The sequence below is a fragment of the Anolis carolinensis genome, chromosome 4 (genome assembly GCF_035594765.1).
Source record: "Anolis carolinensis isolate JA03-04 chromosome 4, rAnoCar3.1.pri, whole genome shotgun sequence".
Taxonomy (NCBI): Eukaryota; Metazoa; Chordata; class Lepidosauria; order Squamata; family Dactyloidae; genus Anolis; species Anolis carolinensis.
In genome coordinates this window covers 153,400,887-153,417,842 of record NC_085844.1, presented here as the reverse complement: position 1 = coordinate 153,417,842, position 16,956 = coordinate 153,400,887, and the positions used below count along the sequence as shown (strand labels likewise).

Sequence of the window (16,956 nt, the reverse complement as noted above, 5' to 3'; positions counted from 1 at the left end):
TTTGATCCAGTTTTGAAATGTTAAAATAATCTTCTCAATCCCATATTTTTTCTTGGTCCATAAGAAGTCGATGGAGAAAACATTTATTTCTTCAATCTCACTGCTTAAAGGTGATGTAAGATAATATTGTAACACACTGCTAGGATATTATTTCCTGATGAAGGAATACATTGGATATTTTTTTTAAAAAAATTCAACTAGTCCTTGAATATTCTATCCACAATTGAAATGTTATATTTTGGATGAAAGCTTTTCTCACAGTTTGGAAAAACTACTTTTTGGACTGCAACTTAAGAATCTCCCAGCCAATGACCGTTTTGTCTGGAGTATTCTACAAGTTACTGCCCAGATAGTAATGTTTCTTTCTGAAATGTATGTTTGTAGAAATTCTATCTCAGAAATGGATTATGACCTTCAGTGCTGATCAGGGTCCTTAAGTTGATGATGACCATTAAAGCCCTATACAGCTTTCATCTAGGCTGTTTCAATGAATGTATCTCCCTTTATGAGTTCTTTAGAGCAATATGATTATCCATCCTCTTTGTTCCACATTTTCCCAAGTGTGTTTGGTGGGACTAGTGAGTGAGACTTTGAAAGTCCCGTTTGGGAGGAGGGGGGACTGTCCCATTCTTGCTTTCTTTTCTTCACCAAATTGAGACATTTTAATTCTGTCAGGCTTTTGGAAGCTGACAGGCTTGGCCTTTATTGCTACGTAGTACTGTTTTTAAGGTTTGAATGAAGTCTTATTATGAATTTTAATTTTCAATTCGTTTAATTTTATCAATTGTTTTAATTTTTTTGAAATTACATTTATATTTTTATTGAAGCATTTTTAGTTTTAAGCTGTATAGCTGTAAAGATATTGCTAAGTGCATTGAGTCATATTATTGAGCAAAGGGGTGGCTACAAATAAATAAATAAATAAGAATAATTAGTTATTTTTTTCCATTGGTGACTTCTGCAGTTTTCTAGATTTTCTAACCAAGGTTAGATCAGTTGTGTGGTAGCTTCACCAGTTTATTCATCCTACATTGTTGGATGGGGGAGGGGGGTGCTTGCATGCATGTGCCTTTAAGTCGCCTGTTGACTTATGGTGTTTTCTTCAGCAAGTAATAGTTAAAGGTGGTTCTGCTAGTTCTACATAGATTGCAGAACCTGCTATTTGTTGGTGGTCTCCCATTCCAGTGCTTAGTTTCCAAGATCAGTTAGGATTCAGGCACATTCTAATTTGTTCAGAGTACTTTTTTCCACAATGGAGGATTTATTATATAATTTTGAATCCTATGTTTTGATATTAGAAAAATAGCCCAGTTGGCTAACAGTTCCAATAAAAAAATTAAAGGTATTTAATTTTTTAAATTACCATATAAGAAATCAATTGCACCCAGGAAAGCATTAAAAATACAGATAAAAACCCAAAACAAAATGTCAATCTACAAATACTTTGGTCCCCATCCTGCATTTCTCGTCTAATGCTTTCAGTATGAATATGTTTTGTTTGGAGAGCCAACATGTAGCAATGTCAGATTTCCAGAATTTTAAAGGCTTTGGGAGAAAATCTTGGTTATCCCTAATTTCTTCTGGAAAAACACTGGAACATTTGAAAAAAATGCAATATTAGTTCCCTTTACAGATTGCAAGTCACTTTGCTGCTTTAGGAACATCAAATGTGTTTTGACATATTTTGTATTAAATAGAATTACAGTAGTCTCACTTATCCAAGCTAAACAGACCGGCAGAACCTTGGATAAGCAAATATCTTGGATAATAAGGAGGGATTAAGGAAAAGCCTATTAAACATCAAATTGGGTTATGATTTTACAAATTAAGCACCAAAACATCATGTTATACAACAAATTTGACAGAAAAAGTAGTTCAATACACAGTAATGTTATGTTGTAATTACTGTATTTACTAATTTAGCACCAAAATATCACGATATATTGAAAACATTGACTACAAAAATGGCTTGGATAATCCAGAACCTTGGATAAGCGGGTCTTGGATAAGTGAGACTCTACTATAATCATGTTTAGAGTATGAAAAGTACAGTTATGCAAACAATAATTGCGAATGGTATGTACGTGTAAACATTTTTAGTTTTTACTACAGATAGAGCTACTAAGTCCTGAGCTGTGTACAAATATGTAAGTAATCTTGTTTTGCCATTGTAAGTAAAGTACAATGTTCATCTTTGTTCATCTTTTTCTTAAAAAAACAAACATGATAGCTTTTTCTTGATTTTGGGTGTATTTTTTTTCCTCAGCCTTCATATCACTGCCTGCATGCCTATCGACCATTTTTAAAAATATGTATATTTGTACAGGGTACTAATATTGAAATCGACCCTGAACTTTGGGAAGTCTGCCCCAGTGAGGGGAGACAATGTGATCCCAACAAGGAGGAATCGCTACTTTGGCGAGCCGAGGAAGCCCAATATATAGATCTATTGATTTTTCCTGAGACGAGATGAAAGACCCAGCCAAAGTTGAAGGAAATGCCACCGAGGTGATCTTTATTGTGATTCAGCTGAAGCGGATGCGATGCCGCGATAGTTCATCAGGCAAAGCATGTGGATAAAGAGAAAAATGCCATTTTTATACAATTTTCAAAGTGAAGCCTCTTCAAATTTCCTGCCCTCTTCCTCCCGCCCACTGGTCGCTGATTGGCCGGTGCGTCCCAGCTGGGAGGAGGCTTGGTCTCCCGCCTCGCTCCAGGAACCAATCACGGCTTTCTTCGTCTCCGCAGCAGTGAATCAGGAGGCAGGGAGGCGGGACAGGGAGAGACAATGTACTGGTGAATGATTCATGTGTAATCGGGCTGCCAGTCGACCCCCTGAGGTTTTTTGCCTACAAGGGGAGTCTAGAGTTATTGTCTTTTTGGATGAGACATTGATAGGATTATGTCCGGCTTTCCTGTCTTCAACGGTTCCTTGATTATCTACAGTGTGAGACTGGGGTGGATGTGCAACATAGAAAAGAAGTTTTTATTGTTGTGGGGATTTAAAAGCTTTCCTAAGGCTCTTTTGGATCCCCAAAGCAAAATGACTAAATCTTCCATGCGGAGATCCTCGCTGATGGACCAGCTCTAAGACCAGGAGGATTTCCTTTGTCCTGTCCCATGCAAATGTACTTTGGGATTAACTTTGTATGATAAGCTGATTGCTCCCTTTCAATCGGCGGGACGCTTCCTTCCAGGAAGAGAAAAAAAAAACTGGGTAGAAGGTCAGGGCGAGGTCAGGCACAAGGAAAAGAGATATTGGAATTTAGAAATATAGGGAATCATATTCTAGCCATTTCACCCCAAAATTACCGAAAAAAGTACTAAATATTAACATTTATAGCTTATTTTCCATTCCTACGCTAATAGCGCAAGGCGGGAAGCTGTTTACGCAAAGAATGCAGTTTGACAATCAGCTGACGAGGAGAGAAAAAACGGTCCAAAATGGTCTCCGGTGGTTGTATTTTAAAGATTAGGCGATTCTAGCCATAAATATGAAAAGGGGTGATTCTCGGTGCAAAATTGAGTGAGTTATGAATGAAAGTGTATGCTGGGGGTAGGCAATCCGGCAGTATCGCGGTTCGTCTGAGGACAGAGGAGAGGGAATTCAGATTCCCTCCGGTTTTAAAAGGGAAGGGAAAACCCGGATTTCTCTGTAATAAAATATATGTAAAGGGGAATCCAATGAGTTTGGGGGTCTTCCAGGGAACCCATAGACCAAGTTACATTTGGCTAAACCGTTAATAAAGAATTGATTCCAATATTTCATAAACATATAAGCATACAGTTCATATAAAGAGAAATGAGAGAAATTAGAGCATTGAGATATAGTGGAAAATCCGGATCTCTTGGCAGCAGGCTGGCAGTCTACATGGGGTTAGAAGGAGGGTGATTCCCAGGCAAAGTCCTGTTCTGCGGGGGGCCCGGAGCTGGCCCTTGGTCCTTGGGAGACTATAGCTTTCCTCCCAAGTCGTGGCTCAGTCGTGATGTCGTTCCAGGGAGATCCAGAGGAACGGCCACCGAGGCTCCCGGCTTGGCGAGGGGGACAACGGCGGCAGTGGGCTTCCACCGTTCAGCTGTTTTTGTCCCATTACATTTGGCTCTTAAAACAAAAAGGTTATTTTTCGAGCACAGGAGCCCTTGGTGCAAAAAGTGAGATAGCAGTTAGTGTTAGGATTTAGTCAGGAAGAATATGCCACCGAAACAGAGCGTTTTGGCGGACCCGCGGTTACGGGGGTTAGTGAGGTTTCCATATCTGCGGTTTGGAGAAACGTGGTTCTGTTCCCCCCAGGTTGCCTATGGAGGCCCCCTGGGTTGGCCAGTGGCTTCCCACGGCCCCAAAAGGTAGTTTATAAGGTTTTATTGTTATTTTTTGGAAGAAAAAGGACACAAAATATCAGAAGGCAGGAATAAAGTTGCAAGTTAAGAAACATTTTATTAGGGGATTTGTTACAAGGTTGGGGTTATGAAAGAGATCAGAAGAAGCATTTGAGATGAGTGGCTGCAGACTGGATCATGTTCCCACCCCATTCCATCCAATTGTGGGTCTTGGGACCTGTGGAACTGCCTGCTGCATGTCAGATTAACTTGAAAGCAGGGGGTGATTGACCTCTCGATATCAACATCATCAGATGATTCTTGCTGTCTTCGATAGTTTTGTTAAGGCAGCCTTCCTGATACCCTGTTGCCCATCTATTTTGTTTGTTTGTTTGTAGTTCCCATCATTTGTAAACAATGGCTATGCTGATTTGGGCTCATGGGAGTTGGGATATGGCAACATTTGGCTCCCATGTGGTCAGGAAAGATTTCATTAAATCACATAGACTGCTGAAATTCTTTCTTTTTCTGAAATTTTCTGTGGTACCTGTACAGACATAAATAGCAGTCTTGAGTCATGCATAGTACAATTGCAAACTTGCTTAACTTGCTGTACTAGTATTATAAATATTACTTCCTTCATCTATATGTTTGCTTATTCTATTAGGTATTACAGTCTTCTTGCTGACAACCTCTATATGACATGCAGTATATAAAGACGATTGCATGAGATATACTTTGTTTGCATTTAGATTAATTGTCTCATGTTTCATGTGTGGAGTCTGTATTTCTATAAACATATTTTATTGTGTGTAATCTACGTGCTGGTATGATTTCTTTCTCATTTTTAGACCTTTAATGTGATAGGAATAGAAGAAGAATGGTCCAATTTACATTTAAAGCTAAACCATTCCTTTTAAAATATTTTTTATTTTAAAAAGTTAACTACATTAAGATATACAGAAATTTGAAAAAGAAAGATAAAAAACTAAAATACAGTAAATATTAAAATACAAATAAAAAGAGAAAAAGTGACTTCTAATCTTTCTTTCAATAGTTATTTATGCACATAGATATTCTTACTTCATTCTTCAAAATGATAACGTATTTTCTCCTTTTAATCACCTCTTCTTTCTAATTATCAAAACTAAAAGTTACCAGATCATGTTCTCCCCCCCCCCTCTTTTTTTTTTTTTTTTGCAAAATATCTAGGGGGCTTCCAGTATTTCAAACAAACCCATTTTTAGTGTTTCACAAATGTGTTTGAGAGTTGCCAAGAGCAAATCAGGCTTTCTGCATTTGGTTTGTTGCTTTAAACATGGGAGAAGATGCTTCTGATCCTTTGGCATTTTGTGGAGAAGCAGCAAGGAGTTTTTCAACCCAATAGGCAGAATTGATATACTGCTAATAGCTCTGATTTAGTATTTCTTTCTGAATTTTGTATGTTTTGCATTCAGGTAGAAGAGAAGATGTGTTGTTTGCTTCTTATCCCACTTAGGCAGTTCTTTAAAATGACAAACAGAAATGTCTCCAAACTAAAGAACAATCCATTCTGTTGTGTTAAAATCTGTTCCTTTGGGAGATGGATAGATCTTGCTTTGGATGTTCAATAGCCTTCATTTATGGTTTTTCTGTAGATCTCTGAGTGATGCACTGTAGGTGGTAGTTTGTAATGCAGATGTGGCTTAAAACAGGAGTGGCAAATGTGAGGCCATTTGGCTACACCTCCCTAAACACCTCACATACCTTAAAAGAGAGGTGGAACCTGAAATATGGATAGAAAATCAGCCCAAAAAATATTTTTCTGATCACATTCGGCATTCTCCCACATTTTGCATGTCCAGGCCTAAAAAAATGATCTCTTTTTACTACTTGCTATTTCTCCTGTTACCCATTCTCTTTCACTCAATTTTTAACTCCTCTTCGTTCCTGTATTCCTTCTTTTACAATGAACTGTCCTGTATGTATAGAGAGCAGGCCTGTGCAATCAATGAAAAAAAGTTTCAAGAGGCGATAAGAGGTGATAATTCCCTCCAAGTTTCTGAAATATTCATACATCTGATTTTTTGAAATTTTAAAGTTTTGACAAAACTTTTTTTCTTGAACCCACAACAGCAGTCTCATTGAATGTCTTTAATCGATAGAACTTCAATTTAGGGATTTTTTCCCAGCACAACACAGATTTATTTATTAGTACTGAAGTTCTTTGCAAATTCAACAATTTATTGGAACTCTGGCTGCTGTTAGGAGGCACAAATCTCTCCCCTATTCTAATTGGGACTTTCTGATGCTGAGCAGAATTCTGGGAAATGTAATTTAGGGCAGGACCTTCTGAATTCTCTGCTATAGGGCTCCTTGCCGTCCAAAACTATATTTCCCAGAATTCTGTGCTCTCTCTGTCTCTTTCCCAGCTTACTCAGCTCATTCATCCTTGCTGCTTTTTTCTCATTGCGAGAGGGAGCCTATATTTTCTTAATTTAAAGAGGAATGGCAGCCTTTTTGGCTTCGCCTCGCTTGCACTGAAAATGAAACTGAATTTCAGGCATTACAGAATTCAAATGAAAAAGCATTGGGTGAGTTTTGATTCTTAAGTTTTTGTGTTGGTCCCCCCCCGCCCCCCCCCCCCCGCCCCCGTTTCTTTAATATCTATTCGTATATACAAAACTTAACAATTAGATATGACTTATGACTTAAAAACAAAGATTTCACACCTCTAATAGAGAAGTGAGCAGGTGAGGACAGTGGAGGAAACTTTCTCCCATGCGTTTCCTCTTTTTCTATACAGAGCTCTGACTCCAGATCTGGTAATTATTTTCATGTTCTATCACATCATTTCATAGTTTATGTTTTTGATAAATACAGCTAGAGAATCCTTGCTAAGTGGATACTATAGAAGTACTGTAAGTAAATATTTGGAGTTTTGGAAGACTAGTAACTTTTTATGTTTTTTTTCTATATATTGTTTTGAGATTTTTACAATTCATTTGGTGTCAAATAGAAGAAAACTGAAACTATCTCCTTGAAGAATGAATACTACAAAAAAAAATTTAAAAGCATAGTGCCATCATGCAGAGATATATTCCTGCTGAATCTGTGGAGTTAGTCATGCAGTGTTCCTGCATATCAAAGCACTAGGTTCCCTACAAGTCATTGTTTGCACAGTAAGAAATCAGAAAATCTAAATGTATTTGGGTAGCTTTCCTAATTTATTATATTTGTTTGTACTTGACAATTTCATGGTTCTCATTTTGCACAGTGAATATCATAAAACATGTAGTTCCTCTTCTAGATTGTTTCGGATGATGAATAAATTAGATAAACAGGGCAGATAAAGTAGTTATCTAAGCAGTCACTCTACTGCATTCTTTAGGATCAATCTAGGATTGCAAGGTTTATGTAGTCTTGCTAGCATGTGGGAATTTTAGGTCTCATTTTAAATGGAGATTTTTTTCAATTTACTATTAGAATCCTGATGTTTTCAGCTTCAGGGTAATCTTTCTCCTGCGGGGAGACTTTGCTCCTCCTTCCTCCATTCATTTTGAACTACATGTTGGCTAACATATTCACATAGCGGATAACTTATTTTGTTCAGAAAAGAAGTCTGTTGGAGCATGAATATGTGAATATTTTCAGATGTATTTTATACAGAGAGTGTACGACAATTGGAAATCTAGAGAATAGCAGGTCTCTTGATGCGTTTCCAAATGTGTAACTTTACATCTCAGTCATAAGAAGCACAGTCGACTTTTACATTAACAAAAACATTACCATAAAACCAGGATAGCTTTGTGTGATCCTTAATACATCAAAGTTACTTGTTGACCTATCCTTTTTAGAGCATGTTGCCATATATATTCATGGTTAAGTTCACCTCTTGTATAAGTTGAGAACATATTTGGGGACAAAATTATAGATTTTGGTATGACCCATAGATACATCGACAGTCATTCTGTAGCAAGGGGAAAGCACCAATGCCATCTTGGGGCCAACTGCCCCTGCCATTTTGCCATTCAAAAAGATCAGAAGTAGTGCCACAGTGGAGAGAGGAGACTGAAGTTGCTGCTTCTTTTAGGTTCCCCTGAGACAGACTAAGATCTTGTGTTTTGCCACTCTGTTCATAGAATGAGATGGTTCCCTTTTTGGTTTTGGGTTTTTTTTTCCTTGTCAGGAGCAATTTGAGTCGCTTCTGAAGAGTTAAGGTACAGTAGTCACACTGACCCGTTGATAAATTGATCCAGGTTTTTGGGGTTGATTTTTGAACTAAAAATTCTAGATTTCTACATGAATGTATAGATTCAGTAGGATACTGTAACTGAAAATTATTTCATTAGTGGCTGAATTTATATTTATACTACAATAACAAAATGCTGTTGTTGCCTTGATGCAATTGGTCCTTCTCTTAGAACAATTGGCAGAGATAGCACTCAGCAGGGTGATTGAAGATCAAAATATTTGGGTTCTGATTTATCTCTGTATCTATTCGTTGTATTTTTACATGGGAGTTTAAAGAGAAACTAAAGTTAATTAAGCCCAGTGGCTCAGTTCAGACGTTACTCCAAACCAGTAAACAAACTGCAATTTTCTGTGCAGCTGAATTAGCACCCTGTACTTTCTTATCATTTAGCAAGCTATGGAAGAAAAGTTTGCCAGAGGACGTGATAGTTAAATTCTGTTTGAGTAAGACAAAGAAGAAAGTTAGCAGATGTAACCTAAATTGGTTAAACTTTCGTTCAGATCATTGCTCAATATCTGTACCTAAGAAGGCATAGGCTAATGGTATTCTCTAGAAATGCTAGACTACAGGCCCCATCTGCCGCAGAAAGCAGCGATTGAGAGAGTTGTGGTCAAAAATACTCCAGAACTCATGTTGTTGACCATGGATTAGAGCAGGGCTTCTTAAACCTTTTCAGCTTGTAATTCCTTTTTGCCCAAGAAATGTTTATGCAACTCCAATAAGTATATAAAGTAAGCATACAAATCCAACTATATGGAGGACCAATTGTACCACAAGAATACAATTAGGGCATGCCTAACTTCTGAGTACATAAAAGTCAAACCCCTTAAGTAAAATACCTTCTGGGTTTTGGTTCCAGGATCCACAGTGGGTACCAAAACCTATGGATGTTCAAATCCCATAATATACACAAATATGGTAAAGTGATGTCCCTTATATAAAGTGGCAGGGCCCCTGGTGGCACAGTGTGTTAAAGCACTGAGCTGCTGAACTTGCGGACCAAAAGGTCCCAGGTTCAAATCCCGGGAGCAGAATGAGCGCCCGCTGTTTGCCCCAGCTCCTGCCAACCTAGCAGTTCGAAAACATGCAAATGTGAGTAGATCAATAAATACCGCTCCGGCGGGAAGGTAACGGCACTCCATGCAGTCATGCCGGCCACATGATCTTGGAGGTGTCTATGGACAACGCCAGCTCTTTGGCTTAGAAATGGAGATGAGCACCAACCCCCAGAGTTGGACACGACTGGACTTAACATCAGGGGAAACCTTTACCTATATAAAGTGGCACAGTCAAGGTTTGAGATATAGATATTTAAGCTGTAGGTGATTGAATCTGTGGATTGAGAGAACCATCTTATTGCAAGCCAAACTCTGTAGGAAGGTTAAGGTTCAACCCTTAAAATTGCATATATTATCAAATTTTCTTCAAGTAAGGGTGTGTGGTTGGGGAGATGGAAGGGCAGTAAGTGCCTGGAGGATCTGGCAGGGTTTCCTTCTCCTCCTTGGCTGCATTTACAGATCTCATTTGTCTTTCCATCTTGTTTTGAGAAACTAACATGTTGTTGTTAAACAATTAAAGGAAGTTCAGTGGCTAGTGTAAGTAATTGGAATAATTGTTTCTGAAGACTTGCAAGAGAAGATATTTGCTCTTCTTTTCCAAGAAAAGGTATTTTGGATTACACTTTTGATAGGTGTTGGGGCTGCTAAAATAACATAGGGGGTGTCTTGTCAGTTCCTGGAATAGAGTATTGAACAGAATGTAGTAGTATATTCAGTTTTTGTAAATGTAAGTCATAGTTTTGGGTTCCTTGGTTTGGAAGCATAAATATTGCAGCCAGAGTTCAGAGTAATTTATGTTTAAAAAACGGTTAGGGTAGGTCTTGAAGTTTATTTTGCCCTTTGCACCTTGATAACTAGATGGTTTCTTGAAACAACCATCATTTGTAAGTTTAGCAGATTTGTTGCTTTAAAAAAGAAATAGAAGATGGTGTTAATGGTGGTGTCTTTTGTTTTCTTTGAATTTTCCCAGGGGGCACAGACTGACTAAGTATACTTTTATAGTGAAATTTATATAATGCACGTGCAGCTGGGAGGCTAAATTGCTTGGAAACTATGCTGAATATATTTGTATTCTCTATTGAAAGAAAATATTTATTATTAGCATTTTTTACAAATGCTCTTGGTTGTAAAACTCAGAGAGTCCTAGAACTCTTTCAGATAGGTTAGCTAATACATAAATTGGTTGTATTTCATTCCATTAACTATCTGCAAAATATACTGAGATGGGAAGTGGAAGGTGCTTGTCATCTTTTCATACAATTATTAAACATTTATTTCTTTGTACATTTTTCCCTTATAATAATTCCAGATTTTAACAAAGTACTGAAACAACCATAAAACATAATAAACATTTAATACTACCAGGAGAAATAGGCAGAAACATCAATCATAGAAGCAGCAAACAGATAGATCATAAATGTCAGGTAGACAAGTAGGTCCTACCGTGTTTCCCCGAAAATAAGACAGTGTCTTATATTAATTTTTGCTCCCAAAGATGCTCTAGGTCTTATTTTCAGGGGATGTCTTATTTTTCCATTAAGAAGAATTCACATTTATTGTTGAACAAAAAAAAAATACTTATTATATACTGTATAGTAATTGTCATCAAAAACCAGCGTAACCAGACAAACTGTGAATCCTTTCAAGAATTTCTTGTTACTACCATTATTTCCATGTACAACACTCTATGGTACATTCATTTATCGATCCTGCATGTTCTGGTGTTTTGTTTGGCGGGCATGCTTCCAAACAAAACCTTTGCTAGGTGTTACTTTCAGGGGAGGCCTTATATTTAGCAACTCAGCAAAACTTCTACTAGGTCTTATTTTCTGGGGATGTCTTATTTTAGGGGAAACAGGGTAAGCATACTGTTGAACAATATTAGTAAAGTGGACATGAGAAAAGGCCCCATCACGTGTTACTACCTTCAGCAAGATGGACTTCTACCAGGATGGACAGAATGATAAAAAGAAACATCTTTGTCAATATTCCTGGGAAGCATAGATAATAATATAATAACTTTATTCTTGTATCCCGCCCCATCTCCCCAGGGGGTCTTGGGGCAGCTTACATAGGGACCAAGCCCAGGAATATACAATAAAATACAACAACATAAAATACATTCCAGTTACAACAAATTAATACATCAGAGCTATAAAATCACAACATCACACAACATTGGCCAGTAGCCAAGGGCAACATAATGGCACTTCAATCTTGGGGAAGAGGAATAAAATTATAGTTATGCAATATATTAGGAGTACTAAAAGCATAGGCCAGTGATAAAGTGCAGAGGCTAGTATATAGGTGGGTGTAGGAACTCAATCGAAGGTGGCTTGAAAAAACAGGTTTTTAAATCTTTTCGAAAGAGATCATTTTCTCTTTCAAACATTCTTTTATATGAGTTAATTTTATCGACCTTTCTCTTTTGGAAGTTTTATGATACTATGGTAATAAACATTTGTTTACATTTTTAACAGTTGCTATAATATACAGCACTATTTCTGAAGGATTACGTTTAGATTTCCTTTAGTACATTCATTATTTTATATATACTGTATTGACCCAGTCTCCTCCTGATATTTGGGGAAAATAATAACAGTTGAGTTATTTTTGAAAATGGAAATAACATTTTTGAGATTTAAATGAGACTTGACACCTATAAAAACTGGATTAATTGTACTTTCTCTATATGAAACCCGCCGAAAATCCTATGTCTTTTGTTGGCCAGGTACAAGGCATCTAAACATTTGACTTTCCCATAAATCTTTGTAATACACATTTTTTTTGGTCCCACCCCTTAGGCTGGAAGTATATTCCTAATACATAACAAAAAGTATAAGGAATATAGCACACTTATAAAAACTGGATTAATTGTACTTTCTCCATATGAAAAGGGCACCATACTTACCCTGTAATAACAGGTGCTGTTTATTTGTGAATCTTGTAGTTTAAAACCTAGAAAAGAACAAGATTATGTAAGTTGTCAACATTATCTAACCAGGCTTTCCCACTCCCTAGTACTCGTCTTGTGATTATTTTGACGTTTTTTAACTTGAAATTTGTTGTTTTTATTTAATAGCGGATTGTGCTTGAGCATGGGGGCACATATTAAATACACAGTATCTGTAAACATCACATATGTAAAAATGACTATTCAAGGACTGATTTGCAAGGTTGATAAAATGAGCTAACATCTCATTTGATGTTATGCAGTAGTTACAGAAATTGCAAAGGAAGGACTCTGAAAAAACTGGGGGTGAGGGGGTGTTGTCTGTCATTCTAGTAATAATTGATAGAAGAAATATAATTTTTGAAACTGAAGAAATTTGAAATTATCTTACACAACTCTTAATGGGTAAACAGGTCAAAATGATTACCCAATTGTAGTCCCTAAAATGACTAAAACAGCTTAGTCATTTTTTTAATTTAAAAAACCAACACATACGTACACACATAATATACTATTCCGGGTCCGAATCTGTGACAGTGAAGTTATTTGTCTTGCAGTAAACTAACATTTCCCTTCAAAAGTGATGGAAAAACATTTTAAACAAATAAAATGTTGAAATACTTCACTCTGTTGAATTTTAACAGGGTTATTTAGTTTCATTCTTCAATAAGTGAACACTACAAATCTATATTTCAGCAGCAATCCTATAAACACCATTGAACTGAATGGGGTCTGCTTTTGAGTAGACACATGCATGTATCTCCTCAATGCTTTCTATAGCTCTTAGTTCTCAGACCTTTCATTACAGAAACCAAGTGTTGCAAATCCAGTGCAGCTTACATCGATCAGAGTTAAAAATAGGAACAGCAAAGACCTTGCTAAACTTAAACCTGTTACTTGCTAGTGTTGTCATTCACCACATGAAGTTCTGTGCTTCTTTGCTGATGCAGGGTTTTTAAAGATAAATTGCTGGCAAAAGGTCTCTGAATGTCTACCACTTTTGTACACCACTCGGGGAGGAATCATCAGTTAACTGTTGTGCTTTTCATTCTGTCTGCAGGGAGATGTGCGGAATATCATGGTCTCTGAGAACGTGACCATTGGACAAAAATTGGACTATACAGACACGATGGTACAGCAGAAGTTGGATGAAGTAAAGGACCAAATCAAACGGGAAATAAGGAAGGAACTTAAAATCAAGGAAGGAGCAGAAAACCTCAGGAAAGTCACTACAGATAAAAAAAACTTGGCTTACGTAGACAACATTTTGAAAAAATCAAACAAGAAACTAGAAGAATTGCATCATAAATTACAGGATTTAAATGCACATATTGTTGTAACAGAACCTGAAGATGTTACAGGTATGTCACTGTTCTTATTGTTCTAAATTCACAGAAATAATATTTTTATAATTTGTTAATGTCCACAAAAAGTAAAAGCAATAGTAGTGTTCAGTTTTCAGAAGATATAGTGCACATACATTTTGTTTGTTTTTAAATATAGATTCATATCACCATCAAAATTCATAAGCTTCTACCAGCAAATTTTCGTGTGTAACCATCTTCATTTCAGTTTTTTTATTTGTGAAAAAATGACATGCATATTTGTGTGTTGCCTTTATCTGTGTAACTGTCTTGCTTTGAAATGTTATATTATGGAAGCACAGTAGGCCCTCAGTATCCACTGGAGTTTGGTTCCAGGACATGAGCATCCAACCAAATCCATGGCCGTTCAAATCCCATTATATGATGGTATAATAAAATGTCAAACAACTCAAATGAGTACTGGAGAGAGTCCAAGGGTTTATGAAATGGCGAGAGGATATGAAGATGTATTTCTATACATCAGTAATGTATAGATGTGTGACAAAAGCAAGGTTTGCTTTTGACCGAATATTTTCAAGACGTGTTGGTTGAAAACATGAGTATAAATCCTATGGATATGGAGAGCTGACTAAAGTAAATTGTAATGAACTATATAACACAATAGTGGTTCAACACATAAGTAGTACACAATATGTATATTGGAGCATCATATACATATAACATTCACAGAAACAATACTCAGTCCTGAGGTATATAACTCAAAAGTATCTAACTCAGTATTATAAATCAAACAAAATCAAACAAAATGATATAATTCTCTGCAGTCCTAAAAGGATTGGATTGGCTTAAAGGCAAACCGATTCAGAGTCTCTGCAGTTCTGGAAGGATTCCTCAGGACTCCAATGGCACTGTATGATTCAAACATAAGCTATTCATTGTCAAGTTGCATTCCAAACAGTAGACATTTCTCTATTGGCAGAGGAGAAAAAGGTGTATTTGGATTAAACTCCAGCTTCCACAGCTTACCTTTCTCCATAGTAAGTTTCCCAAGAAAAGAAATCTTAATATTGCAGGTATGGCCTTTTGGTTGAAAGGAACAAGAAACGGAATTCACTGCTTACTGCGGTAGAAGATGAATTAATCAAAAAACAACTATTTTGTTAAATTGTCATGTAGACAGAATGATAATGCCTAATTAATTGATCTGGGGAGAAATTGCTTATTCTTTTTAACTGCTGGTTTGTGGGGGGGGGATGAAATGGGAATTAATGATAAACATATAATTAATAATAATAATTTTATTTTTTACCCGTCTCTCCTTGAGGCGGGTGACAACATAGCTAAATACAGTCATTATATAAATACACATATTAAAGCATATTTCTACAAAATAGATATATTAAAATAAACAGAACAATTATTAAAATACAGTGGACACAAGACACAAGTTTAAAATTCATGATTAAAGCTGGCTGAGTAGGCCGGTCGGAAGCTATGGGTCTTCAGTTGTGTCTTAAATTACAACAGCTGATCTAGCTGTCAGAGCTCTTCTGGCAGGCCATTCCACAGTCCTGGGAAAATAATAGACATAGAGTCTTAGCAAATATGATCTTGGCTAGACTGAATGTTCAGGTTGGTAGCATTTTGTCTTATAGAGATGCAGCATAACCTTGTGAGGTTATGTCAGGTTGCCTGGGGTAGAAATCATGCAGCTGTTTTTATTATCTCCGTAGTCTCAGTCACTTCTTTCCTGAGATAGGCTGATAACACTTTCTCAGGAAGTAGGATAATGCTGTAACCCTGGCATATCACTTTTCCACCACAGCTCAGGACCATTAGAGACAGGTTGCCAGGATCAACTTGAACTTTAATTTTTCACTTTGGTGAAGAAAGATTTTCTTTAACTATCTGTTTGGGAGAAAACAGAGCAAGAGATCTGGTGACTAGAGAGACTATTTCCCTCGTCTCTTTTTCAAAACATTGAAGGAGTGGGGTAGCAAAATGCATTTGTGGGTGGTGTTTGAGGTGTTTCTTGAGGTACTGTTCAGTGTGGTTTGTGAGACTGCAACCACACAGACTTCTTGGTGGTGATTGTGGTATGTGTAGAACCCTCTTTCTGTGAAATATGGCAGTTTCTTAAATTGCAGTTGAAAGTGTATCTCTTGTGCTTTTGGGTATTAATAAGCAGTCTATTGGTTTATCTGTTAAACTATTCATATGATTTTATTGTGTTTTACACAGGATTTCAGAATTGAGAAATTCATGGTGTTTTGCGTTTCTTTTGGATCACAACTGACCTATTTTTTTACAAAATATTTTATTGTATATTCCACCTTTTTCCCTTGGTCAAAGTTCATTTATGCAATTGCTTCTGCACTTTTATCCTTGTAATAGTTCTGTGAAGGTAGTGGGCCAAGAGCCAGTGATTTTCAAAAGTGAATGAGGATTTAAATCAGAGCTCTCTCGCATATTCAGGTCTAATATTAACTGCATTGACTATAGAACAAACAGACCTGAAAACCACCTGAGTAAACAAATGCTATGAAAAAGGTAGATTGTAACATTATCTGCATGTGTGTATTTGAAGAGACCTCAGGCAGGTTCAAGTACTGAAATGCAGCAAGCATTCACTTAATTTGCTAGAGCATTTTGTACTCTGCCGCAGGAAACAAATGCAGAACCCTGTTAGTGACCTATGCAGGTATAATCCCAGTTTACATGTGTGTGTCTTTTTATGTACATAGTTATGGTTTTTTTTTCATGTCAGGAGCGACTTGAGAAACTGCAAGTCACTTCTGGTGTGAGAGAATTGGCCGTCTGCAAGGATGTTTCCCAGGGGACACCCGGATGATTTTGATGTTTTTATCATCCTATGTGAGGCTTCTCTCATGTCCCCACATGGACCTGGAGCTGATAGAGGGAGCTCATCTTCCCGGGTGGGATTCGAACCTGGCAGCTTTCAGATCAGTACATAGTGAAAGAGTTATTCAGTACCTCTTTGTGCAATGTCCACCTCCCAACTTCCCTAAACTAGGGCATACTGATATGGCTATCACTGGAAACATGAGT

At 37.0% G+C, this 16,956-nt stretch overlaps 1 protein-coding gene across 1 annotated transcript in view; it reads left to right on the top strand.

Annotated features, from left to right (window-relative positions):
• pkn2 (protein kinase N2) overlaps positions 1-16,956 on the top strand; it is a 79,874-nt gene that overhangs the window by 18,802 nt on the left and 44,116 nt on the right. The window contains exon 2 of the mRNA XM_062978039.1: positions 13,623-13,923. Coding sequence (XP_062834109.1) covers positions 13,623-13,923 — 301 coding nt within the window. The remainder of the gene's footprint in view (positions 1-13,622; positions 13,924-16,956) is intronic.